A 25,881-nucleotide genomic window follows, 5' to 3' on the forward strand; every position below is an offset into this window, starting at 1 on the left:
AAGAGATTTTTTTACTTTTGATTTCACGCTGGCTCTCTCCAGACTAGTGACTACACACTGGCGGCGGGGCGGGTGACGGTAGGCCGCCACCACTGCAGACAGCCCCTCCCGACGGGGACGCCACCACCCTCGCCCGGGGATCTACAAAGCTGTCTTAAGGTCCGACAGGTTCGGCACCGGGCACCGCCTCGGTATACAAAATGCGCCTGCGGGCGGACCCTTACAGATCACAGATAGGATCACACTTCGCGGCACGGGTGTGCTGTGGGTGCTGGGCTGCTGGCCGGGGCGCCGCGAGAGATTTTGGTGTATTTTTTTATGGATTATGTTTCGAAAATTCGCCCGCTCGCCGTCATCATCAGGCGGAGTGGCGGCGGTCCGGGAGGAGCTGGTGGAGCACTTGGCTCTTGGGAGAGCACTTGGACGGCCATTTCTTCTGTTCGCAGCGGGGGTGGGCCACAACCATAGCACGTTGCTGCACGCCACTCGCGCTGCACTCCGGCGCCGCTGACAGTCTCTGTGACACGTGGACACACTGCACGGTAAGGTGCATCGCCCTAACTACTGAGGGCCTCGCGGATGGCATCTGCACTGCCACCATTATGCGCGTTCGCATGCGAACCCTTCGCGAGACGATGTCTCTGAACCTTGGCGTCCGGACCAGTGATTTGACAGCGGCCCTTTCTAAGCGCAGATTCGACATCCTCTACGTTTCCGGCCACGGCGCCGACAAGAAGCGGGGGGGCGGGATCGTCTTTGCGGGCGCGAACAAGGCTGGCAAGCTGCACTCCCTCTCCGCGAAAGCCCTCGGGGAAAGGCTCTGCAGCAGCGGGGCGTGGCCCAAGCTGATCTACCTCGACTTTTGCGAGTCGGACGCGTTTGCGGCGGAGCTTCGGCAGACCTTTGCGACGAGGGGCGCGGCCGGAAGCTGCATCGTCGCGTGGTCGACACGCGCGCTTGACAGCGCCTGCTTTCTCTTCTGCAGCGCATTCTTCTCGCACTTTGCCGCGTGCGTCCCGCGAGAGCGGCAAGGCCACCACCCCGACATCAGCTTGCTTGACTTCGACCGCGCCATCGCGCAAGCGTTCGACAAGGGCAAGAGGGCGATGGAGGAGGAGTATGAGTGCCGGGACCTCGACGACCCAGATGGGGCCTCATTGGCCCCGGGGTGCAAGCCGGGAGGAGGGATGCCGGTGCTCTCCTGGCCAGTGGATGAGGAGATCGAGGCTGCGTGATAACCACGCAGAGCGTGTGTTTTTCAGCAGCACCCTCCGAGCCCGGTGCGGCCTCGTATATGTGTCGCATATCCGCCACATATCTCGAGTGTGACGTGACTGGTGCAGCCAAATGCCAAGATCTCAATGGAGTATACCTCTTATAACAATCGTCACATGGAGCGCCCCATATGGACCCCACCACCTCGTGTGTGTGGAGAAGTTTACCTTACCTTACCTTACCTTACCATATGGACCGCAATGTTTTGCGCCAGAGCGCCCGCCCGCGCCCCCCGCTCTCTCTACTCAATAAACGTCAGCCGGTCACCCACCTTCGTCTTCATGAGCCGCTCGAGGATGTGGCGCCGCTGTGCCGGCGGCCGCTTCCCGCGCCGCCGCCTCCTCCGCAGTCTCCGCCGTCTCCTCCGCCTCGGCGTCGCGCTCTCTCTCCAACTCGCGAATGATCTCTCGGAAGACCCGGTTGTGCATCGCGCCGCCCGGCGGCTGCTGACCGGCGTATGATCGCTCGGCGATGTTTCGCTCGCGAACGTAGTCGATAGCCTCGTTAGCCGACATACTCCTGTGCAAGACGGCAAAAGCGCAGCAGATCGCGCAGGAGCGGTTCTGGCCCCACGCGCAGTGGACGAGGACGGACTTGCCCGCGGCCACAGCAGCCGCTACGCACTCGGCGCCCTCGAGGATGCACCGCTTCGCAAAGGCGACGCCCGCCGCAGTCTCGCTGCCCTGGCCGTCGGCAAACATGATAGCGTGAGTCGTCAGCTCGGGCTGCCTCGCGCCCGTCCTGCAACTTCGCGGCGGAACGGTCGAGACCACGACGTCGAAGCTGCCGACCGACGGCGCGATCTCGTTGCCGACCCAGAGGAGCGGCGAGATGCGCGGGAGGTGCGAGACGCCGGGCGAGTCGGCGCAGCCGGGTCCGATGTTCGCGTCCCACATCACAGCGGTTCGGGACACACGGCAGCTGCGAAAAAGAATCTTACAACTAAACTCCCGAAAAAGAAATCCGCTGCCGCTGCGGAGAAATCCGCTGTGCCTCGCCCATCTCTCCCTGAGATGACTGCTCTATTTATTTATTTATTACGATTCACGGCATGGAGGGTGCGCCACGCTGAACGTAGAGCCGAACGGGAGGAAGCCGGGGAAGAAGACTCCGAGGAGGACGAAACACCGACCGGTGGTAATCCCGTCGTCAGCTGTAACGATGCACCCGAAGGGGACCCCAGCGCCAACACCGACCGTGGAGGTACAAGTGTTCGAAGAGAGAGAGTCGACCTGAGCAACGATATGACTTGGCGGCAAATGATCGCAGTGGGAAGGCCCCCGCACGGGGGGTCCCGGCCGACGTCATGATCGTCCGGACGCGGCCCTCCGTACACGGAAACAGGATACTGAAGGCATTCCCGAACTCAAAACAGGGTACCAAGGGCAGATATGAGCTCAGCTCAGTGAGATCTAGCTGCACATACCCTTAGTATCCAGAATAGTCCAGTCTGAAAAAAGTCGGTCTGGCTGTCTGCAGAGCCCCCGCGGCGCGCGGGCACGCCTGGTCCTTTCGCGGCGGCGAGGAGGGAGCGAGCGCCGAGAGCAGCGTCAATCCTGTGTGCGAGGGGGGGGGGAAGACACTTATGCTCGTAGGTCAGGGAGGTGTAGATGGCCGGTGTGCCTGCAACCCACGGCCGCCCAAGCCGGTGTCTTTATTCAACGCACAGTGTGCGTGGCAGGAACGACAACGATAGTGGTGGCGCAACTTCGCCGGTCCCGTTCACTGCTTGAAAAGGCTGCACAGAGCGCAGTATGAGTTCGGGCGTTGGCCTATTCAGACTGCGGGGGCAAACGCATACGCCACAACCACGCTCCAGACCGCGCTGCTGATCCGGCAAATTGGAGGACCTTGTGCCTCTCGGCTTCTCCTATGCGTGATGCCAGCAGAAAGGACGCTGATTCATGCTCAAATGCGGCACTGCGTATCTTCGAAACACTGTTCACACTTGGAAAACTCATCGGATTTGGGCCACTTGCCTGGGCGACCCCAGACCCTTGGCGGACGATCATGACGTCGGCCGGGACCCCCCGTGCGGGGGCCTTCCGCAGTGGGCGTCAGAAGAGTCGTCCTTGCGCGAGGAGAGCTCGATAAACTCGAGGGGCCAAAATATGCCGCGAGCAGGGCAGAGTTGCGCCGAAAGGCGGGAGAAGCCGCGAGAGCAAGGGATCGGCAGGCGGCGGCGGCTCGCAGCCGGCACCAACTTGATTCCCGGATCGGCGTCTCACGGCCGGGTCGCGGGACGGGGAGGGAGGGGGGTCGATCCGTAAATCCGTAAATCCGTAAATTTGTAACCAAAAGCCACCAGGGAGTCCCCCACGCCCACCGCACCCAGCTACCAGGCAGGCAGAGACTCAGCGCTCGCGACATGCTGAGAAGCCGGGGGCTGGCCTCTCCAATGCTCGCGCAGCGCTGCGCGCAGCGCGCTCTCCGGGGTCCGGGCGGCCCACACGGTGGGAGGGTCGACGACCGTACGACTGTAACGCTACGTATATCTCTTAACAATCACTTGTTCGCGCTTGCGCTGCGCCTCTGCGAGTGCGTCGATCAACCCCTCACGCGTGCGCATAATCCCCTCCATCTTGTCGTACAGCCTTGACCTCTCTGCCTCTGCGGCATCAGCGCGCCTCGCCTCTGCCTCCATCGAAATCTGCAGCGCGTCGAGCTGCTCGCGCAGCTCGGCCTGCATCTTGGCCCGCATCTCGCCGATACGCCACTCACACTCAGCTCGAGCTGCATGATTTGCCTGGTCGGCCATCCGCTCAGCCGCTTTTGATGTCGCGTTTAGCAGCCTGCTGCGCTGTCCTCAGGTTGTCGCAGTCGGAGCGCCTCAGCTCTTGTGCCGCAGCAAGCTCATCCCGCGCCGACGCGAGCGCCTTCTTCATAGCGTTCGCAGAGCGCTGCTCAGAAGCGAGCTCCTTGGTCTGTGACCGCAACTTCTCTTCCAACTCCTGCCGGAGCAGCATCTCAGCACTCGCACTACTCGCGGCTGCATGGATGTCCGAGCCCTTTAGCGTGGTTTGCGCGTCTGTGCTGACGAGAGTGCGGGAGATGCTGCCCTCGTGCTGAACAGAGATTGCGCCAGCGGTAGCAGTGCTGCTTTGGCACACAACAACATTGCTCGTGGCCGAGCTGGCATAAACCGCCGCACCAGCCTCTGCGGCTGCAGCGGTGCTTCGGATCGCGTCGAGCACCGCGCCTGTATCGTGCATGAGCACAGTCTCGAACATACTGAGGTTGGCTATTCCGAGTTCGTTGAGCAGGCGCTCCAGCACAATGCTGAGCTGCGTCGGTCGGTGCCATTTGTCGACGTGTCCAAGGGAACGGACGTCGCCGAAAGTCCTTCCGAAAGTACGTCTAACGCCTCCTGCTAGCTGGGGCACGCTCCCATGCGGCTGGGGGCCGCTCTCCAGCTCGATTAGGGCGCTTTTCGCGCGATTTTACGGAATTACGGATTGGAGGGGGGTGGCGGCACATAGGGGGAGGGGGAGACGCCGATCCGGGAATCAAGTTGGTGCCGGCAGGATGAGGCAGACGAGAGCGACGCGACAGAGGAGGAAGCGACAGGAGGGAGAACGACGAGAGTGGGACGACCGCGAGGTGGCATGAAGGTTGCAGCGAGAATCGGCGAGGGACTGCGAAGGGAGATAGAAAGAGGCAGACGACCAAGGGTTTAAAGGGTGGGCGACGGCTAGCACCACACTCCTCTCCTTAAAATCCCTGTGTGGTGGCAGCGGCGTGCCGTCCTCCCATCCCTCCCTTGCTTGGGTTGTCTGTTTTCTTTCTTTCTTTTACACACGATGCCGTCCTCCCATCCCTCCCTTGGGTGTCTGTTTTCTTTCTTTCTTTTACGCACACACGAGACTCGATTCGCCCCCAAGCCAGTGCCCAAGCTCTTTGTAGCGATGTACATGAAGCCTCTCTAAAACATGTGCATGTGCATGCAGTACGCCGGTTGAGGAACTGAAACGAAAACTGATCCACAAACTCTGTTTCCTGAAAATCGCTGATAAAGTCTCACCATCTCGAGCCACGCGCTCCCTACTGCTCCCGGATCCTCTTGGCCGCTCTCCGCTGCGTCGACTCACCGGCCGCGCCCGCCTCGCTCGCCTGCTCCCCACTGTCCACCCGGAAGGCCTCACCCGCCTCCTCGTCGATCCGCAACCTAGAGCCACAAAGACACGCTCAGCGTCAGCGATGTGTGACGCCCCTCCCTCCTTCCCCCGAGTTTGCGCGCGCCGGATCTTGAAGCCCGGCCGGTGAGCGCTGCCCTCGAGCGAACGAGTCTCCCCACCCTCGCGACGTGCCGCCCGCGCATCACGCTCGGCCTCTGCCCCGCCGCCACTTTCGCTCTCCCCATTCTCGGAGCCGCTCTCGCTGTCCGACTCAATCGCCCGCCGCTTGACCGCCCGCCTATGGTCCGCTCGGCCCGCGTGTCGCGCTGCGCAGCTCCACCCTCCGAACGCGAAAAGCATCGCCGCGCGCCTCTGCGGCCGGCCCGAGCCCGACGCGTCGGCCGCGATGATCGCCCTCGGCTCGGCGCGGCCGCCCCGCAGCCTCTTCGCCGACGCGCGCGACCTCCCGACAACCCACCCCGCCTCGCGCCTCGCCCTGCGCGCCTCCTCCGCCTGCGCCGCCTCGCCAACGACCGAAGGCTCCAGAGCCGCGACGCCCGCGTCGTGCAGCTCGCGCCACGGGTCGCCGCGGGCGGCGGCGAGGAGGGCCGGCTCCAGCGATGCGGCCAGGGCGATCGACGCCTCCTCCGCCCCAATGCTGCAGTCCGCAGCGCCGCCGCCCGGCTGCTTTGCGCGCGCCTGAGCGGCGCACGTCTCCGCGTCGTGCAGCAGCGCCTCCCGCTGCCGGTAGTAGCCCGAGCGGAGCCTACGGCGGTGGAGCTCTCCCGGTGACGCGCCACCGAAGGCGGCGGCGGCGCTCGCGGCCAGAGCGATCGCCGCTCGAGCAGCAGCTCGAGACCGACGGGAGGGGTCAGCGGCGGAGGAGGCGCCGCGGGAGAGGAGGCAACCACGACGGCGTCGGCGGCGATGACGACGTCCGCTGCGGCGATCACCGCATCGGAGGGCGGCGCTGCGGTCGCCCTCACCTCGGTCGCCACCGGCCAGCCCCAAGGCAGGGCCGTCTGCTCTGGCGGCGGGCCTCGGCAGCGGAACGGCGCGGCGGCGGGCAGGACCGCAAACGCCTCGAGCTGCTCTGCGGCGGCGGCGGCGAGCGGCGGCGCGAGGCGCGGCAGCACGTGCATCGTCGATCCAGCCACGTCCACCTCCCACGGACTAACCTCCTCGCAGCTCACGGCCACGTCCTCTCCGCCCTCTCCGCCCTCTCCGCCCTCTCCGCCGCCCGCCCTCCCCGCGGCCTCAGCCGCCTCGGCCCCCTCCGCCACCGCCGCCGCCTCCGCCGCCTCTGCCGCCTCCGCCGCCTCCACCACCGCCATCACCTCGGCCGCCTCGGCCGCCTCGGCCGCCTCGGCCGCCTCCGCCTCCTCGGCCCCGCCTCCGCCCGAGCTGCTCCCGAAGGAGGGGTCGCGGAAGGGGTCGCGGATCTCCTCATGGTGGAGCTCAGCGAGCGGAACCGTCTCGTCCTAATTGAGAGTTAATTGAGAGTTAATTAAGAGTTAATTAAGAGCTCAGCGAGCGGAACCGTCTCGTCCTCGTCTCCGTCCTCAAAGAGCACCTGCGCCGGAGGGGTCCACGGGGCGGCTCAGAGGGACAAGGCTCCATCACTCTCCTCGCCCCCCTCCTCGGAGCCACCGTGAAGGTGCCGCCCTCCGCGCCGCCGTGCACCGCGGTGATCTCGCCGCGGTACCTGCAGCGGTGGGGAGGGGCGTGTCGCGAGGCCAGCCGTCGCGAGCGGCTCCTCGCCGCCGATCCGGCGCGGCACCAGCGCTCCGCGTCGGAGAAGAAGACGACGACCGCGGCACCTTCGGTCGCCTCGGACGCGACCAGCGGTGCTCCGGGCCGCACAGCCTGCAGCCCCCGGTTGCAGCGCCCGACGTGCCGCGGCGGCTTGTCGCAGAAGCGGCCCCGCGTGCAGCGCGCGCACGTGGCGCCGGCGGGGGAAGGCGGCTCGACGCGTCCCCTCTCTCCCTCCCTCTCCGCGCCGCTCGCGTCGGCGGCGACCTCTCCGCTTGCGCCCTGTGAGGCGCTCGCCTCCACCGCCGGCTGCTCGGGCCGCGCTCCGGAGGAGGCGTCGCACTCTCGGGGGAGGAAGTCGCAGTCTTTAGGCGGGAGCGGCTTCTCCACCCACAAGACGGAGAAGCTCTCGAAGAGGTCCTCCCGCCCTCGCCCGCCCTCCTCCGCCCCTCGCCCGCCCTCCTCCGCCCCTCGCCCGCCCTCCTCCGCCCCTCGCCCGCCCTCCTCCGCCCCTCGCCCGCCCTCCTCCGCCCCGACCCCCTCGGCACCCGCGCCTCCGCTGCCCACGCCGAAGGAGGCGGTGGCGGCGGACGACGACGGGGTAGACGACGAGGAGGCGGCGTGGCAAGCAGCGGACGAGGAGGCGGCGTGGCAAGCAGCGGACGAGGCAGCGTCAGCAGAGAAGGCGTCGGTGGCCGGCCGGCGCACCGCGGTGAGCCGCCCCTCGAACCAGCGGTACTCGCCGCCGCACTGGCCGTGGCTGACGAGGAACGGGGCGAGCAGCCGCTCTCCAACCTCGGCGCGCGCCCAAGCTCGCCGCGCGTGCTCGTACCGCCCCTCGGGCACGACGAAGTCGGCGCAGCCGCTCGCCGGCCCGCGCACGCGCAAGCACCACAACTCCTCCCTCCCCTCCCCTCCCCCCTCCCCTCCCTCCCCGCCCTCTCCCCGCCCGCCCTCGCCGCCCTCGCCGCCGCCGAGCAAACCTGCGTCCACGCCGACGGTGACGCGCAGCACCACCGCGGCAGCAGGCCCGGCCGCCTCGTACTCGACGGCTCGCACCACGCACGGCACCGCGAGAGGCAGCGCGTGGTGCAACTCGAAGGGCGGTGCCGCCTCCCCGCCGACGCCCCTCCCAAAGCCGCTGCCCCTCGCAGCGCCTCCTCGGTCTCGCGCGCCGCTCTCGCCGCCGCCACATGCACCTCCCCTCTCGCCACCGCCCTCTCCCCTCGCCTCGCCATCCTCCTGGCCCTCCGTCACACCGCTACTCTCGCTCTCGCCGCCGCCCTCAAAGCCGCCGCCGTCCTCGCCGCCGCCCTCGCCACCGCCAGACCCGCCCTCGGCGCCGACGCCTCCCCCCTCCCCCTCCACCACTGCCGCCGGCTCCACCGCCATCCCCTCCACCGCCACCTCCGCCGCCACCTCCGCCGCCACCTCCGCCAGCCCCTCCGCCGATGCCTCCTCCACCGGTGCATCCGGCGATGCCCCCTCCGCCGCCTCCTCCGCCGGCGCCTCCTCCGCCGGCGCCGCTGCGGATGCCCCCGCCAGCACCAAAGTGACCGCCCGGACCGCCAGTACCACCTCCGGCACCGCCTCTGGCACCGCCTCTGGCACCGCCTCTGGCACCGCCTCTGGCACCGCCTCTGGCACCGCCGCCGCAGTGACCGGCGACGAGTCGGGCTGGGCCGCCAGCGCCGCGGCGTGCGCCCTCCGCAGGTACACGACGCGGTCGCCGACCTGCGGCAAGTACTCGGCCCTCTCGGCGCGCGGCCGCAGCACCCACGCGCGCGACGCCGCCGCCTCCGCCTCCGCCTCCGCCGCCGCCTCTGCAGCAGCCAGCGCGGCAGCTCTCCTCGTAGCTCGCGCCTCCGCCGCCTCGCTGAGCTCTGCCGCCTCGACCGCCTCGGCCGCCTCCGCCTCGAGCCTCCTCGCCTCGGCACGCACCGCCGCACCCCGCGTCGAGAGGAGCCTCAGCCGCGCGCGGGCAGGCTGCCGGGCCTGGCGCGGCTGCCGCTGCTGCTGCCGGCGGCGGGACGACTTGCGGCCGGCGCCGCGCGAACGCGCGAGAGCTCGCCCCGTCGCTACCAGCAGCGCGGTCTCGTCGTCCGACGCCGCCATGTCCATCGCGGCCGCGCGCGCGACGCCGCTGCGCGAGCGGCGCGAGGCGAGGCGCGCGCCGCCGCGGCCGCGCTTGGCGCCTCCGCGCTTGGTACCGCCGCCTCGGCGGCTGCGGCGGGTGTCCGAGTCGGAGCCTGAGCCGTCCGAGCCCTCGGAGACGTAGGCGCCGCTCGACTGCGTCTCGTCGCTCTCGCTGCCGCTCTCGTCCCCCGTCGAGCCCCCAACCTCCGCCTCGTAGTCCGAGCAGGAGTCGTCGTCGTCGTCGCCGCCGTCGCCGAGAGACGGCTGCTGCTGCACCTCGGCGGCGGCGCTGCTGCTCGGCGCCCCGCGCGCTGCGGCCGCGCTGCCGTGGTGGGCGGGCCGGTTCCCCCAGTGGAGGGGCGACGGCTCGGCGGCATCGCACGCACTCGCGCCGGAAGCGGCCGCCGCAGAGACGACGAGGGGGGCGGGGGGCGGCGCCATCGGCAGCTTGCCGCTCCTCCGCGTGGAGCGGCTGGACAACGCCGCCTCCGCGGCCGCCACCGCCGCCGCGGCCGCCGCCGCCTCGGCCTCCGCCGCCGCCGCCGTCTCGCGCGCGAGGGCGGCCTGCTCCGCGTCGTACCCCTCGAGCAACAGCGGGTCGAGCGAGGCGGGTCGCTGGAAGGCGTCGCCGTGCGGAGTGCCTGGGTGGGGAGGATGTCGCTCTGGTGAGGGCGGTGATGAGTAAGACGCGCCGGAGGAGCGGCGTGGAGCGCGCCTCGCTCGTCGCAGAGCGGGTCCTCTCGGGTCCTCTCGAGGTCCTCTCGGCACTCTCGGGTCCTCTCAGGTCCTCTCGGGTCCTCTCGGGTCCTCTCGGGTCCTCTCGGGTCCTCTCGGGTCCTCTCGGCTCCTCTCGGCTCCTCTCAGCTCCTCTCGGCTCCTCTCGGCTCCTCTCGGCTCCTCTCGGCTCCTCTCGGCACTCTCGGCACTCTCGGGTCCTCTACTCTCGGGTACTCTCGGTCTTGGGTCCTCTCGCGCCTCGCTCGTCGCAGAGCGGCAGCCGCGGCGCGCGGTGCGGCTCGCAGCCGAGGTTGACGTCGTGCGCGTTGCCGCGCGCGTCATGCACGAGCGCGTGGAAGTCGGACGAGAAGAACTGGGCGTACGGCGCCCTCGCGAGCGCGCCGCCGAAGCCGCCGTCCACCCCGGTGACCCACGCCACGCCCGAGGCGTTGGTGGCGGCGAAGTAGAGCCCATCGGGCGAGAAGGCGCCATCGAAGACCTGCGGGGCGGAGGCCCGGAGAAGGCTCTTGCGGCAAGCACTCGGAAGGCACACAGGGAAGCCCGCGCTCGAAAGACGAGCGGCGGGCGGCACGGTCATCTCGGGCAATCTCGGGGTGTCTCGGGCAATCTCGGGGTGTCGGGCCGCCTCTCGCGCGGCGGCGTTGACGTCCGCCGCCGCCGGCTCGGGCACGGCGTGCGAGGAGAGCAGCCTCCCGCCCGGAGCATCCCACAGCCGGAGCTCGCCTGACAGAGGAAAAAGAAAAATAACCCGGCGGAAAAAGAAAAACAAGCAGCCCACAGCCGGAGCTCACCTGAGAGAGGGAATCGGGGCCGCGGTCACGTCGTGCACGCGGCGGCGACGCGGCGTGCACTGCCGCGGCGGCTGGTGCGGCTCGCCGTCGTAGCCGGCGGCGGCAAAGACCGGACGGGTCGTGCGGGTGGGCGCGCAGGACGTGGGTGGGGAGAGGTCCCTCGGAGAAGGTTGCGAGGCATGCGCCGCTGCAGCTGCTCCACGCGCGCAGCGCCGCCGAGAGGCAGGGCTCCTCGCGCGTCTGCCTGCGGGGAGGGGCGGGGGAGGAGGCTCGGAGCCGGGGGCGGGGGAGGGGCGCAGGGAGGGCTCGGAGGGGGCGTCTACTTGTGGAGTGACTCGGCGGTGACGGCGAAGCGCCCGTCGCTGCTCCACTCGACGGCGTCGATCCACAGCGCCTAATTAAGTAACTAATTAACGATTAATTATTAATTATTCATGCTCCACTCGACGGCGTCGATCCACAGCGCCTAATTAAGTAACTAATTAACGATTAATTATTAATTATTCATGCTCCACTCGACGGCGTCGATCCACAGCGCCTAATTAAGTAACTAATTAACGATTAATTATTAATTATTCATGCTCCACTCGACGGCGTCGATCCACAGCGCCTAATTAAGTAACTAATTAACGATTAATTATTAATTATTCATGCTCCACTCGACGGCGTCGATCCACAGCGCCTAATTAAGTAACTAATTAACGATTAATTATTAATTATTCATGCTCCACTCGACGGCGTCGATCCACAGCGCCTAATTAAGTAACTAATTAACGATTAATTATTAATTATTCATGCTCCACTCGACGGCGTCGATCCACAGCGCCTAATTAAGTAACTAATTAACGATTAATTATTAATTATTCATGCTCCACTCGACGGCGTCGATCCACAGCGCCGGCGGCTTGGCGCCGCTCTGCGAGTGGAGCGCGAGGGCGTGCACCTGCTCACAGCTGGAGGTGTGAAGAGGCGCTGTTCACACTTGAGGCGGATGAAGAGGAGGAGGGCGTGCACCTGCTCACGACTCTTATGATGAGAAAGTACTCATGCATCAGTGGAGCGCGAGGGGAGAGCACCGGCGTCGACGCGGCGCGCGGCGCGAGGACGAGCGCCGTCGGCTCCGAGTGGGACCCGCCCTCCCACCTCCACACCCTCGCCGTGCCGTCTCGGCTGCCGGTGAGCAGCTCGTGCCTAATTAAGAGCTAATTAGCTGTTAATTAGCTGCCGGTGAGCAGCTCGTGCCTGAGAGTGGTTCGCGAGTGGTTCATGAGGCTCGTTCATCCATCACCTTGAGGTACCAGTGGGTTAGCGGTGGGGGGGGGGGGGGGGCAGCCCGCGCCTTGCCGGCGAGAAGCTCGCGCTCGTCAGCTCCGCGCGGTGGCCCGCCAAGGCCCAAGGCCGCTCGTGCGGCGCGAGGGCGCACCCGTCCCCGCCGCCCTGTGCCAGCTGCCCCTGCCCCTGCCCCTGCCCCTGCCCCTCCCGCCGGCTCGCCTCTCGCCGGCTCGCCTGTGTCCAGAAGAGGGGGGAGAGGGCGCCTCAGTCTCTCGCCGCTGCGTGCCTCGCCCCTCGCCCGCCCTCACCGCGGCGTCAAAGAGCCGGTGCGCCGGCGCGAGAGGCCACAAGTGGACGTACGGGTGGACCGTGCTGCCGACGCACGCGTACAGGCCGTCGCTCGAGATTGCGCACACTCCAGGAGAGCTTCCGATGGCCGGGGCGGGGTACGCGACGCTCTCGGGCGCGTCGAACGCCTCGACGACGACCGTGCCGCCGCCGTTCGACGCGGCGCCGTCGCCGGCCGCGGCTGCGACGACCGCGCGCGGCACCTATCCGCGCCAAGGAGGAAGTGTCTAGGAAGTGTCTAGGAGTGTCTAGGAAACGGCACCTATCCGCGAGTAATTGAAGGAGTGGTTGACGGCCAATCGTCAAAACTCTGCGACGACCGCGCGCGGCACCGCGGCTCTCGAGGAGGAGGTGTCTAGGAAGTGTCTAGGAAGTGTCTAGTCCTCACCGCGGCTCTGCCGAGGAGGAGGGCCATCTCTTCCCTTCCCTTCTCTTCTCTTCTCTTCTCACCGCGGCTCTGCCGAGGAGGAGGGCCATCTCTTCCCTTCCCTTCTCTTCTCTTCTCTTCTCACCGCGGCTCTGCCGAGGAGGAGGGGCGGTGTCTCCCACTCGAGGGCGTTGTAGAGGCGGGTCTCCCCGTCCGCACACACCTACCGGCGGGGTCGGGCGACGCTCCGGGGAAGGGTCCGAGAAGGGTCCGAGAAGCGTGCCTCGGCCCGCGCTCGCCGTCAGCAGGAAGGGCTGGCCGCGAGCAGACAGCGGCGCCTCCCCCTCTCCGGCATGTCCCTCTCCAGCTCGCTCCTCGCCCTCGCCGCTGGAGGCGGTCCCGAAGACGGGGGAGAAGGAGAGGGACATGACTGGCGCCGGGTGGAGGAGCACGGCGACGGGCGTGCCGGAGGCGAGGTCCCTGCGGGTGCGGCGCACGGCGGCGGCGGTGAGGCGAGTCGAGCTGCTGGAGGGTCCGGCGAGTCGAGAGGGCGGCTGCGGCGCGCCACACGCGCGCAGTGGTGTCGTTGGATGCAGAGACGAGGTGGTCGTTGGCGGGGGAGAGCTTCAGGTCGGTCACCTCGCGCACGTGCCTAGACCAGGCGGGGCCCGGGCGGCGGTCGGGGAAGTGTCTTCGTGCGGCCGGCCCCTCTCTCTCTCTCTGCGAGGCGGCGACCCGCGCAGCGTGAACTGGAGCAGCCCGCTGACGCAGCTCCAAACCTTGGGACGAGCCGGGCACATGTCCGGGACGTGTCCGCAAGTACGACCCGCCCTGACCGCTGTCGAGGAAGCCCCTGAGCAGTGTCTCGGAAGTGTCTCGCAAGTGTCTGGCTCCAAGCCTTGACTGCGGCGTCGTCGGCGCCGGTGATCAGCCTCCGTCCCGTCCGGTCAAAGAGCACGCAGTACGCGGCGCAGAGGTGGCCGCGAAGCGCCGCTACCGCCGACATCATCCCGCCGCCGCCGCCGAGACGGCTGCCGCTGCTGCCACCGCCGCCGCCGCCGCCGCCGCGAGCGCTGCCGCTGCCACCGCCGTCGCCGCTGCCACCGCCACTGCCACCGCTGCTGCCACCACTGCTGCTACCGATGCCGCCCCGCAGGCCGAGCAGGAGTCGCCTCGGGAACGGCCTCGCGCCGAGCTCCCTCGCCAGCGCCACGTGCAGCAGGGCAGGCGCACCTCCTGCAGCTGCAGCGCCGCCCGAGCGGCTCCAGTGCGCGCTGGGCGGAGGAGGAGCCCGCCGGCCAAAGCTGACAAGCCTCCGCCCACCGGCTGCAGCCCGGTCCTCGCCGGCACCCTCGCCGCCCTCGTCGTCGCCCTCCTCCACGCCGCCACCGTCGCCCTCGCCGCCAACAGTGACGAGCGAGCGCGGCCCTTGCGTCAGCAGCGTGACCGGCGCTGCGGCGACTCGCTCGGACGGCGGCTGCTGGGTCTGCGAGAGCGCAAGCAGCTGCGATAGGAGCCGCTGCAGGTGCTCCGGCGGTGGGAGCCCTCCCGCTGCCGCCGCCGCTTCCTGCAGGGACGCCGTGTGCCGGCCGCCGCGCCAGTCGACCCGCTCGCCGAGCAGGCCGTGCGCCTCCGCCTCGCGCCGCAGGGCCTCGTATGCACCGGAGCATGGCGAGCCCTCGAGCAGTCGCAGCACAAGTAGGAAGATCTCGGGCGCTGGAGGCTCGGTCGACGTCATGGTGTGAGAGTAGTTGCAGCAGCACACGCGAGTTGTGATCAGTGGTTGCCAGCGAGCGAGGTTGCTCGGGCGGGCGCCAGGCCGAAGACCGGAGAGTACTTGCGTGCTTTTTTCTTTTTTCTAAGGACCGGTATGGTTCTTGCACGTGTGCAAGATTGGGCGTCTTCTGCTGTGGCCACCTACTTTGACAGACTCAGCGTCTTGCGGCTGGCCGTATTGGCCGCGGCTTGGCGCCGCATCCTCGGTGCCTTGTCCGACCTCGGCGTGTTCGGCACGGTGCACGTGGATGAGGATACGTTCCGTACGGTGTGCGTCCAGGCTCTGCACTCCCGCCAAATCCCGATGCCCGAGCTCCTTCTGCAGTGGGGCGACTTGGGGTACTCTGAGGCGATCGTACCCTTGGGACCAGTGCCATCTGCAGAGGCAAAGACCGTCGACTTCTTGCAGTACGCGACAGTCGGGGCTCTCTGCGACCCTACGGCCGACGTCCCACAGGCGGGGTGGTTTCTTCTTCGCCCATGAGCGGCGCCATCAGCCCGACCGTGCCCACCGAGCTGCGCCAGGGCAACCTGGGCTCGCTGCGCGCCCTCCTCGCCGGGCGGACGCGCGGCGCGGCGCTCACGGCCCTGCTCGACGCGCGCCTCGAGGCCGAGAACCTCTTCACGCTGCTGACCTGGGCCGCTTACTACGGGCAGGCCGACGCGGTGCGGCTGCTGCTCGAGAGCGGCGCGAGCGTGGGGGCGTCGGCTGGCGGCGGCTACACCGCGCTGTTCGTCGCGTGCCAAGAGGGCCAGCTCGACTGCGTTCGGCTGCTTCTTGGCGCCAACGCGGCGGTCAACCAAGCCACTGTCAAAGGCACCACGCCGCTGTACGTCGCGTGCTATGAGGGCCACCTCGAGTGCGTCCAGCTGCTCCTCGGGGCGGGTGCGGCGGTCAACCAAGCCATGGACGATGGCACCACGCCGCTGTTCATCGCGTGCCAGAACAGCCACCTCGAGTGCGCCCGGCTGGTTCTCGAGGCCAGCGCGGCGGTCGACCAAGCCAACGTCAACGGCGCCACGCCGCTGTACGTCGCGTGCCAGTTTGGCCGCCTCGAGATCTCTCGGTTGCTCCTCGAGGCCAGTGCGGCGATCAACCAAGCCACGGTCGGCGGCGCCACGCCGCTGATCATCGCGTGCCAGAAGGGCCACCTCGAGATCGTGCGACTGCTCCTCGGCGCCAGTGCGGCGGTCAACCAAGCCAAGGAGGACGGCGCCACGCCGCTGTTCATGGCGTGCCAGAAGGGCCAGCTCGAGTGCGCGCGGCTGCTCCTTGCTGCCCGCGCGGTGATCAACCAAGCCACAGGCCGCGGCGCCACGCCGCTGTACGCCGCGTGCCAGGAGGGCCACCTCGAGTGCGCCCAGCTGCTCCTCGGGGCCAGTGCGGCGGTCGACCAAGTCACGGAAGACGGCGCCACGCCGCTGTGCAAGGCATGCCAGATGGGCCACGTCGAGATCGCCAGGCTGCTTCTCGCTGCTGGCGCGGCGGTCAACCAAGCCCCGAACAACGGCGCCACGCCGCTGTACAAGGCGTGCGAGAAGGGCCACGTCGACATCGCCCAGCTGCTTCTCGGCGCCAGCGCGGCGGTCAACCAAGCCGCGGACGACGGTGTCACGCCGCTGTACGTCGCGTGCCATGAGGGCCAGCTCGAGTGCGTGCGGCTGCTTCTCGCTGCTGGCGCGGCGGTCAACCAAGCCAAGGACGGCGGCTTCACACCGCTGTTCATCGCGTGCCAGAAGGGCCACCTCGAGATCGCGCGGCTGCTCCTCGCTGCCCGCGCTTCGGTCGACCAAGCCAACGCCAACGGCGCCACGCCGCTGTTCATGGCGTGCCAGAAGGGCCAGCTCGAGTGCGTGCGGCTGCTCCTCGAAGCGGGCGCGGCGATCAACCAAGCCACGGGCCGCGGCTTCACGCCCCTGCACGTTGCGTGCCAGGAGGGCCACTCCGCCGTCGTGCTCCGCTTGCTGCGGGCTGGCGCAGACACAGCGGCGCGCACCTCGGGCGGGCGTACGGCGCTGCAGCTGGCCAAGGAGAAAAGCCACACCGAGTGCGTCAAAGCTTTCTCTGAGGAGGCGGAGGCGGCGCGGCGCGAGGCGGCGGCAGCGGCGGCGGCGGTGGAGGGCAGGGCAGGGGCGGGCGGCGCTTCCTCGGGCGCGGCAGCGGCAGCAGCTGTGGACGCGCCGCTGCTCGGGAAGCGAGTCGTGCTCGGCGGGCTCTCGGCCCGCCCCGAGCTGAACGGCCAGCGCGGCATGGCGCAGAGTTTCAGGCTAGGGCGGTACGCGGTGGCAATCGAGGGCAGCGCCGAGTGCGTGCGGGTGCGGCCCGCGAACCTTTCGCTGGCGCCGGCGGCAGAGCAGGCGTCGGGCGGTGGCGTGGCAGTCTCCGACGAGGTCGTCGCAGCGGCTGAGCGAGGCGACGAGGCGGCGGTGCTGGCGTGGCTCGAGGGCGGCGGGCGGGTCGACGCGACGTACGAGAGAGACGAGATGGGTGCCTACACGCTGCTGATGAGCTCTGAGGACGCCGTGAACGGTGTCACGCTGCTGATGGGCGCCGCCTACCACGGCCACGAGCGTGTGGTCGAGCTGCTGCTGCGGCACGGCGCGGAGGTCAACCTGCATGACAGCGACGGCTTCACCGCGCTGATGAGCGCCGCCACCATGGGCCACGAGCGGGTGGTTGACTTGCTGCTGCAGCACGGCGTGGAGATCAACAAGCAGGACAGCAATGGCAGCACCGCGCTGTTGTTCGCCGCCGACCAAGGTCACGAGCGGGTGGTCGACTTGCTGCTGCAGCGCGGCGCGGAGATCGACTTGCAGGACAGCAATGGCAGCACCGCGCTGTTGTTCGCCGCCGGCCAAGGCCACGAGCGAGTGGTGGATTTGCTGATTCGGCGTGGGGCGGAGATCAACCTGCAGAGCAGCGACGGCTGGACCGCGCTAATGTGCGCCGCCGGCCAGAACCGCTTCGCCGTCGTGCTCTGCTTGCTGCGGGCGGGCGCAGATACAGCGGCGCGCACCTTGGAGCGCTACGGCGAGGGCAAGACGGCGCTGCAGCTGGCCAAGGAGAAGGGCCACGCCGAGTGCGAGCGCGCCTTTGAGGCGGCGGCGAGGGAGGCGAAGAGGGCGGAGATTGAGGCGAAGGTGGCGAGGGCAGTGGCCGAGAGGGCGGCGGCCGAGAGGGTGGAGGCCGAGAGGGCGGCCGAGGAGGCTACGGCGGCGAGGGAGGCAGATGCGGCGCGGCGCGCTGAGGAGCTGCTGGCGAGGCAGAAGAAGGGCAAGAAGAAGAAGGGCGGCGCTGGGCCCGAGGCGCCGGTGGACACGGAAGAGGCGGTGGCGGCGGCGGAGGAGGCGGAGCAGGCGGCGGCGCTCGAGGAGAGCGCGAGGCTGGAGGAGGAGAGACGGGAGGCAGAGGCGGCGGCGGCGGCGAGGGAGGCGCTTGCCTCAAAGCAGCACGCGGCAAAGGCGGCAAAGGCGGCTCGGCGCAAGAAGATCGCGGCAGCAAAGGCGGACGCTGTCGCCGCGTCCGGAGAAGACACGTGGGACGCGCTCGTCGCGGTGCTCACCTCCGAGACGCGAGACGCCTCGCGCCTGAGGCGGGCGGTGGAGGCCGCCACGCCGCACGCGTCTGCCTTGCCGGAGGGTACGGAGGGGCTGCTGATTGGCGCGCGCGAGCGGCTTCCTTCGATGGAGCGGGTCGAGGCGTCCGTCGCTCAGCGCGAGACGGAGGCGGGCGAGGAGGAGGCCGTGGCGGCGGCCGATACAGCGCAGCTGGTGCGTGGCGGCATGCTGCTCGACAACTCCGGGTTCTCATGGAACGGCGACGCCGACGGCCAGTGCCCCATTTGCCTCGAGAAGTGGTCGAGCCTGTCGGACGCGAGCGTGGCGGTGCTCGAGTGCGGCCACGCTACGTGCGCAGCCTGCCTCTGCCACATGCGCGAGTCCGTCCCGGCGACCGAGGAGCGGCAGGACCCGCTCGTGCCTCACGGGCAGAGCGTGACCACACGCTTCCAGTGCCCACACTGCACGCTGCTCCTCGACCCGGCCACCGTCGACAACCTCGCGCTGCAGGCCTACCAGGCGTCCGACCTCCTCCGCCTCCTCGCCGGCCACCTCGCCACCGCCGTCGCGCCAGGCTTGCACGACGCCGTGCCGGCGATGCTCGTGCACCGCCGCCTCGACGCTGCGGCGGTGGAGAAGGAGCTCTTCGAGCTCATCTCGAGGCACGCTGTCGGGGCGGCGGCCCGGACCAGCGGCAGCCTCGACTCGCGGCGCAAGCAGGAGGTCTACCTCGAGGCGAGGCGGCCCGTCGTCGCGCTCCAGAGAGAGCTGGAGCGCGAGGCTGAGAAGCTCGCGACGCTGGACAAGCGCGACGACAGGCTCGGGCCGGGCGCTGTCTCCGCCGAGTGGCGGTCCTGCCGCGGCCGCTGCGACGAGCTGCGCGAAACTCTACGGGCGTCGCAGCAGAACGCGGCGGCGAGCATCTTTGCGACGCTGAACGACGAGAGCTTGGGGATGGGGTCGGACGCGGGCGAGTCCGAGGGCCTCTGCATCGACCTGCACGGGCTGCACGTCGCCGAGGCGAAGGCCAAGTTCGACGAGCTGGTCGTGCCCGTGCTGCCTGTCCTCGGCCGCTGCGTGGTCGTGACTGGCCGCGGGAGTCACAGCAAGGGCGGCGAGGCCGCCCTGCGCGAGGCGCTGGTGCGGCACGCGCGCCACCGCGCGCTGCGGTGTGCAGTGATGCAGGGCAACGGAGGGGCGTTGGAGATCAGCCTCCCGGTCCTCGACGAGTGAGCTTTTGACGTTTTGTCTTTTGACCCTTGCGAGTCCGAGTGTCTGAGAGCGTATATACCTTTCTTGCTTTTCGTACACGGTCAGGCATGTTTAGCGCGGTAAGACTAAGAGGGAAAAGGCGTAACCGGTACAGTAAGGTAAGGTAAACTTCTCCACACCGACACAAGGTGGTGGGGCAAAAGGGGGGGCGTCCCTCCGACTCCACGTCTGCGGTCTGGACGACAGGAGCCCCCCACGACATTAAAAGTGCAGGGACACGGATCACGTGCTGCTCGCTCGTGTCTACCGCGGGCTCGGCGTGCACGTATCGGCGTGGTCGAGGTGTTGACTGCGCTCCGCCTCGCCCTGGTCGCCTACGTTTCCCTCGGCAGACGATCCTGCAAGCCCAACACCAAGCCGTGGAGCGGCACGTGCGTCTGGATCAACAGCCACGGCTTCCGTGCCGTGACTGTCGCCGACGCCGCACTCGCAAAGGGACTGCGCGAGAGGGAGGGGCATGGGGTCACGGTTGTGCCTCGCCAGCGCCTCGTGAGCTCAGGTGGGGCATCGCCTGCTCGACGGCGTTCGCAAACTGGTCGAAGGAGAGGCGGCCACCGTAATCGCTCGCCCTACTCCTCGCCGCGGCGAGCGCCAACCTCCCCAGCCCGACCTGCTCGAACCCACTCACCAGCTCCGTCTCGTCCACCGTTCCGTCGCCGTTGACGTCGATCGCGTCGAAGCACCGCCGCAGCACCGACTGCAATTCGGCGCGTGCGGCGTCGCCGCGCCCCGACCGGGTCAGGTCAGACTGAATGAGGGTCCACTCCACCAGCTCCTCGGCGGGCTGGCTTCCCAGCCGCGACTTTGAGGCTCCCACCCAGCTGCTCTGCTCTCTCAGGCTGGCCCGCCGCGCCCCCTCTGGCACCAGGTCGCCGACGCCCGCCACAAAAAAGTCGGCCACGTCCGAGGGGTAGTGGCGCTGGGACTCGAGGTTGTGGCAGCCGCTCAGGGCGAGACACGTGCGGAATCCGGCGGAGCGGCCTGCGCGGATGTCGGTGTCGAAGCGGTCGCCCACCATGCAGATTGTGGAGGGGTCTCCGTCGTGGCCCTGCGCGATGAGCATCTGCCGCGCCCGCTCCATCATCATCTCTCCCCCCTTGTTGCCCCCCTTACCCGCACACGCAACCGACTCGCTGCCAGCAGGGTACATCAGCGTCCGCATCATCGCCGCGAACATTCCGGGCCTATGTTTAGCCATTCGAGACGTGGTGAGAGGGTGTCGCTCGTTCATGTACAGCTGCTTGCTACTGCCGGGCCCGGGCAGGGGGAAGACAAGTCCGGGGTGGTCCGGGTCAACGGAGGGGTTGAAGGCGTCATCTGCCGTGTAGACGAGCTGCGCGCCGTGCGAGAGCAGAAACCCTGCGATCTTGATCACTTCGAAGCTCCACTCCCTGGTGTCGCAGCCGGGGCCGCCCACCTCGCCGTCGTGGAAAAACACCACCCACACCGCCTTTGCGGCCTCGTGCCGGCAGAGCGCCTGGTGCGCCGCCCACGCCTTGGCCTCGCCAGCAGACAGAGTAGTGCGCACGTCCCACGTCCCAACCAGCGCCGCACCCTCAGCGCCGCCGCGTGTGAGCAGGTCCGACCGCCACGTGCCACTGCCGCCAGAGAGGACATAGAGGCGCGCGTTCCGCGGCACCTCCTTCAGCAGGTAGTCCACCTGCGTCTCTGCAGCCGTCAGGATGTGCGAGAGAGGCACCTCAGGCCCACTGAGCGAAAAGGGCGGCGAGTGAAACTTGCGCTGGACGCCGCTCGAGTTCTTGGCGCCGGTGTTGGAGAGGAAGATGTGTGGTGTGCGCGAGGCGACTAGCCAGGCGTAGAACGCGGCGGCGCCGGGGAGGAGGCCAGCTGGTTCGTACATGGTTCCGTCCAGGTCGATTAGGAAGCCGCGGATGGGCGAGCGGTCAGGGCAGTAGCGCTCAGCCGGAGCGCTGGCCGCCCCTGTGGAGGGCGCTGTCACCTCGTGTTTTTCCATCGCGAGTCGTGGCACCGCCGCTGGCTGGCTCCTGGACGCAGGCAGTTGCATCTCGCCGAGACAGGCGTTGAGCATCTGGACGCGCATGGCTACCTCACTGACCGACGCCCGGCTGTGGACAGCGGAAAGCACCTCCTGAGTCGCTGCGGAAAGCACCTCCCGAAGTCGCTCGTCGTCAGGGAGCGCCGTGTCAATGCGTCTGACGTGCGGCTTGGAGGCTCGCTTCTTGCGCCAGGGCCACCGGCGGTAGCAGCGGGCCGAAGGTGGTGGCGATGGGATGCTTGTGCCGACGCGCTCCGAGGTCTCCATCGTGGCCCGCGGAGTCACAGCCTCTGGGTTGCGCAGAAAATTGATGATCGTACTCTTGGCATCGCGGGACTCTCCGACCACGACAAGGCGCTTCACCTTGCCTTCGGCCGTCGGTGTGAGGCCCGCCGGCAGTCCGACGTCGTCATCGGACACATCGCGAGCAGAAGCCATCGTCGAGTTGGTCAATGGCGACTCGGCCGTGCTCAAAGGCCAGAGGAAAGGAGAGCAAATAGCGTGTCACCTTCGTCAAGCTTTGTTTTCTTTTTCAAGGTGTACCTGTGTTCGTGCCACAACACTATATCAGTCGATGGGGCCGCCTCTCTTCTCCGGTTGTTGTGTTGCATATTACCGGCTCCATGGCGCTCGGCGCTGCACAAACAGATTTCCCTGCCCCGTCACATGCACGCGCAGCTCGTCGTCCAGGTAGAGGACGTCAAAGTAGGCGGGCGGCGGCCCCTCCTTTGGCCCGCGGCCGAGCAGCGACAGCACGCGGGTCAGGAACGGACCTGGCACCGGAATCACGATCGTCCGCAGGAGGCCGAGGATCGGCCGCGGTGGCGAGACCTTCACGAATCGAAACCGCAGCCCGACCCGGAGAGGAGAGAGCGCCGTTGCCCTCAACAGCACCCGAAACTGGGCGCCGGATGCGAAGTCGATGTGGTTTGTGATCCGGGAGCGGGTCCCGTCCACCACGTTGTACACGTTGGCGTCCCCGCGCGTCGAGTTGGGAGAGAAGGACGCGTCCGCTGCGGTCGTCCAGACGTTGCGCCAAGCGCCGTGCAGCGGGCACAGGTCACCCTCCACCGTGCCTAGCAGCTTTGTCGCGTCGGGCGTCGGGTTGAACGGAGCGAGCGTGTCGATGGCGGACTCGACGGCGCGTGCAGCCTCCCTCACCCGGCCCGTCCAGACTTGGCGAAGGTCGGCCGGCGCCCGGCTCTTCTTGTCGAGCTCGCCGCCCTTGACGCCAAAGTCGACGGACGTCTTGCCCTCCGCCTCCTCGGCAGCACGAAAGTCGGCGACGGCGGCGAAGAGGGCCTCGCGGGCGGCGGCGGTGTCCGTGGCGGCGGCGGCAGGAGCGGCTGCGAATGGCACCGGAGATCGCAAAGCGCGCGCCGCGGCGGGAGCGAAGCGCGGCCCGCGAGCGACGAGGCTCGCGGCGGCGGTTGAGAGAAGCAGAGTGAGGGCCATCGTCAGGCAAGCGCGACGAGCGGTGAGCAAGAGCTGCTCATAGGTAAATTCTTTTATTCGCACACTCGCGAGGGAGTTGTGGTAAAATTCTTTTTATGGCAAACAACTCTCTCACAGGTACACCACGCTCCACGGGAGCCGCCTAAGCGACTCCTGCGAGGACGGCGAGGCACTTAGCTCCGTGCACTCGCGCCGCAGGCAAGCAAAACACGTGAACAGGGCTCCAGGCCCCAAATTACGTGTGAGTGTTAGAGTTGTTTGGTATTGCTAAAAATCTCTCTCTCAGGCAAGCTCACTCATTCACAATCTGCTCTTCGATGGCCGTGTTGAAGAACGACTGAGATACGCTGCTTCTGCAGCCCTAGCCAACTCTTGGTGGTCCAAGTCACCTCATCGAGGTACTGGGACAGCAGCAAGCAGCTGCACATCGACGTCCTTGTCCTCCCTGGCGTAGCGATACTCGCCGCCATAGGACGGTAAAAAGAATTTTACGGACCGGCCAAAAAGAATTTTCCAAGGGAGGATTCTTTCGACCACCCCCCATGATGGGAGTCTGACGACTGCTTGCTTCTGTGGGAGGACGTCGTCTGCGCCTTGTCACAGTGAGTCGCGTGTGAATCGTGCGCGCGCGTGTGTGTATGCGTGGCCTAGTAGTGTCCCCAGCTATGGGCGTGTGTCCACGTTGGAGCCAGGTGTAGGTGTGGTGTGGACGCGAGTGGAGTCTGGAGAATAGCTCCGCCGTTCATGGAGGCAACCGATGCGAGTCGACTGGAGGTGTGTGTCGTCGTGGTTTCGTACCAAGAATACTCACTACATGAATCGTGCGCGTGCTGCGCGCGACCGCCTTGATTTGTCAAATTTTATGCTGCCAGGCCTCTGGCCGAGTTTTGTTGCTGAGGCCTGAGCCCATGCTGCATGCATGATGATACGCCGTCAGCGTGACGGCTTCACGCGTCAGCACGTCCCGTCTCCTCTCTCTCTGTACAAAAAAAAGGCGGCGGGCGAGGCGGCTGGCGTCGAGGGCGCGCATGGGGGAGGCGGCGCGGGCGGCAGGCGCACGCGCGGGTGGAGGTCGGGCGGGGGGCGGAGCCGAGTGCGGCTTCAGGTTTTGTCCGGTGAGGGGGGTGGGGATGTCGGGAGAGAGATTTTTAGCAATACATGTTTTTGATGTCGGGGGAGTGGGGTGGGGTGGGCGCCGGAGTGGGAGTGGTGTGACTGCTCCTGTGTTGGGGGCGACGGCTTCTGAGGAAGCCGTCGCCCGCGCCTCGCCGGTCGCGCGAATCGTAGAAAGAAAGAAAACACAGTGCAGCCGGAACAAGGTCTAAAAAAGAAAAGTTGAAGAATTCTTTTCCTCGCGATGTCCACCCCGCCGCGCCGCCGCTCGCGCCGCCGCCCCGCCGCCGCCGCCACCGCCGCCCCCTCGCAAAGCACGCCGCCGCCCACCCACCTCCTCGACCTCCCCACGGAGCTCATCGCGCGCGCCCTCTCTCGCTGCGATCCTGCCGACATCGCTCGCGTCGCGGCCGTCTCTCTCCTCTTCCACGCCTCGCTTGCGGTAGAGGGCATCCGCTTGTGGGCGCAAGAGCGCGGCTTCGAGCTGCCGGTGCAGCCGGAGGACGAGGGCTGTGCCGTGCGGTGGCTGTGCTTCGCTGCGCTGCTGCGCGAGTCCAACCCGCCGGCGAGGGCGGCGGCGGGCGAAACGCACAGCGTCTTCATCGACGGCGAGGGGCGGCTCTCGTCGTGCGGCTCACCGCCAACCTGGTTCGAGGGCATCGCATGGCTACTCGGCCACGGCGAGGGCGTGACGCGGCTCAACACGCCGAACCGTCTCCCGTCGACGCTGGGCGGCGAGCGTGCCGTGAGCGTGTCGGCTGCAAGCCGCCACAGCCTCGCCCTCACCGCCGACGGAGCTGTCTGGAGCTGGGGCGATGGAGAAGACGGCCGGTTGGGCCACGGCGACCAGGAGGACCAGCTGCTGCCGAAGAAGGTCGAGGCTTTTGCTGACCAGCATGTCCTCGCTGTGTCGGCTGGAGAGTACCACAGCCTCGCCATCACCGCCGACGGCGCCGTCTGGAGCTGGGGCTGGGGAGCAGCCGGTCTCTTGGGCCACGGCGACGAGCAGAACCAGCTGCTGCCCAAGAAGGTCGAGGCCTTGGCTGGCCAGCGCGTCGTCGCCGTGTCGGCAGGAATCAGCCACGGCCTCGCCATCACCGCCGACGGCGCCGTCATTAGCTGGGGCTTGGGAGCCGATGGCCGGCTGGGCCACGGCGACGAGCAGCGCCAGCTGCTGCCGAAGAAGGTCGAGGCCTTGGCTGGCCGGCGCGTCGTCGCTGTGTCGGCTGGAAGCGCCCACAGCCTCGCCATCTCCGCCGACGGCGCCGTCATGAGCTGGGGCGCTGGGCGCGTTGGCAAGCTGGGCCACGGTGACGAGCAGAACCAGCTGCTGCCGAATAAGGTCGAGGCCTTTGCTGGCCGGCGCGTCGTCGCTGTGTCGGCTGGAAGCGCCCACAGCCTCGCCATCTCCGCCGACGGCGCCCTCTGGAGCTGGGGCGCTGGGCGCGTTGGCAAGCTGGGCCACGGTGACGAGCAGAACCAGCTGCTGCCCAAGAAGATCGAGGCCTTGGCTGGCCAGCGCGTCGTCGCCGTGTCGGCTAAAGGCCGGCACGTCCTCGCCATCACCGCCGACGGCGCCGTCTGGAGCTGGGGCTTGGGTGGCTATGGCCAGCTGGGCCACGGCGACACGCAGAGCCAGTCGCTGCCCAAGAACATCGAGGGAGCGGTCCGGGGCAGCAGTGAGGAGTGAGCGCTCAGGGGGAGGGGCTGGAAGCCGATCGATGAATGAATGAAGATGAAGCCCGGCGTGGTACGTTGACGAGCAGCGGCGGCGGTCCTCGGATTGTGCAGGACGAGAGAGCTGAAAACTTATCCGAGGACCGGAGGAGCGAGAGGAGAGTCGGAGGGTTTGGGGGGGGGGGGGGTCAGAGGGGGGGGGGGGGGGGAGGGCCCAAA

General features: G+C 67.9%; 7 protein-coding genes across 7 annotated transcripts in view; 2 read left to right on the forward strand and 5 right to left on the reverse strand.

Moving 5' to 3' along the window:
* Positions 1-1,516: 1,516 nt before the first annotated feature.
* On the reverse strand, positions 1,517-3,964 carry EMIHUDRAFT_233361 (hypothetical protein; the record flags this gene model as incomplete). Its single annotated transcript, XM_005782184.1, has 5 exons — positions 1,517-1,546; positions 1,692-2,196; positions 2,350-2,428; positions 2,508-2,601; positions 3,785-3,964. The coding sequence occupies 5 exons, from the start codon at positions 3,962-3,964 to the stop codon at positions 1,517-1,519; spliced, it is 888 nt and encodes a 295-aa protein (XP_005782241.1).
* Positions 3,965-4,037: 73 nt separating this feature from the next.
* EMIHUDRAFT_233362 (hypothetical protein) lies at positions 4,038-4,505 on the reverse strand (the record flags this gene model as incomplete). The annotated part of the gene is made up of 1 exon (XM_005782185.1): positions 4,038-4,505. The coding sequence occupies one exon, from the start codon at positions 4,503-4,505 to the stop codon at positions 4,038-4,040; it is 468 nt and encodes a 155-aa protein (XP_005782242.1).
* An 811-nt stretch (positions 4,506-5,316) lies between these two features.
* EMIHUDRAFT_456680 (hypothetical protein) lies at positions 5,317-14,532 on the reverse strand (the record flags this gene model as incomplete). The annotated part of the gene is made up of 22 exons (XM_005782186.1): positions 5,317-5,440; positions 5,731-6,156; positions 6,377-6,429; positions 6,527-6,601; positions 6,931-6,963; positions 7,041-7,095; positions 7,171-7,526; positions 7,851-7,979; positions 8,142-8,255; positions 8,805-8,876; positions 9,417-9,482; positions 9,555-9,735; positions 9,859-9,893; positions 10,342-10,494; positions 10,642-10,739; positions 10,857-10,966; positions 11,131-11,201; positions 12,388-12,630; positions 13,022-13,274; positions 13,363-13,446; positions 13,530-13,573; positions 14,203-14,532. The coding sequence occupies 22 exons, from the start codon at positions 14,530-14,532 to the stop codon at positions 5,317-5,319; spliced, it is 3,105 nt and encodes a 1,034-aa protein (XP_005782243.1).
* A 132-nt stretch (positions 14,533-14,664) lies between these two features.
* EMIHUDRAFT_233364 (hypothetical protein) lies at positions 14,665-15,054 on the forward strand (the record flags this gene model as incomplete). Its single annotated transcript, XM_005782187.1, has 1 exon — positions 14,665-15,054. One exon carries the CDS (start codon positions 14,665-14,667, stop codon positions 15,052-15,054), a length of 390 nt encoding a protein of 129 aa, XP_005782244.1.
* Positions 15,055-18,254: 3,200 nt separating this feature from the next.
* EMIHUDRAFT_233365 (hypothetical protein) lies at positions 18,255-19,361 on the forward strand (the record flags this gene model as incomplete). The annotated part of the gene is made up of 1 exon (XM_005782188.1): positions 18,255-19,361. One exon carries the CDS (start codon positions 18,255-18,257, stop codon positions 19,359-19,361), a length of 1,107 nt encoding a protein of 368 aa, XP_005782245.1.
* A 502-nt stretch (positions 19,362-19,863) lies between these two features.
* On the reverse strand, positions 19,864-21,855 carry EMIHUDRAFT_233366 (hypothetical protein; the record flags this gene model as incomplete). The annotated part of the gene is made up of 1 exon (XM_005782189.1): positions 19,864-21,855. The coding sequence occupies one exon, from the start codon at positions 21,853-21,855 to the stop codon at positions 19,864-19,866; it is 1,992 nt and encodes a 663-aa protein (XP_005782246.1).
* A 174-nt stretch (positions 21,856-22,029) lies between these two features.
* EMIHUDRAFT_233367 (hypothetical protein) overlaps positions 22,030-25,881 on the reverse strand; it is a gene marked incomplete at both ends in the record, with an annotated part of 4,446 nt that continues 594 nt past the window's right edge. Inside the window, one exon of the mRNA XM_005782190.1 lies at positions 22,030-22,677. Within this exon, the coding sequence (XP_005782247.1) occupies positions 22,030-22,677 (648 nt within the window). The remainder of the gene's footprint in view (positions 22,678-25,881) is intronic.

This window comes from Emiliania huxleyi (genome assembly GCF_000372725.1).
Source record: "Emiliania huxleyi CCMP1516 chromosome Unknown EMIHUscaffold_191, whole genome shotgun sequence".
NCBI classification, from domain to species: domain Eukaryota; phylum Haptophyta; order Isochrysidales; family Noelaerhabdaceae; genus Emiliania; species Emiliania huxleyi.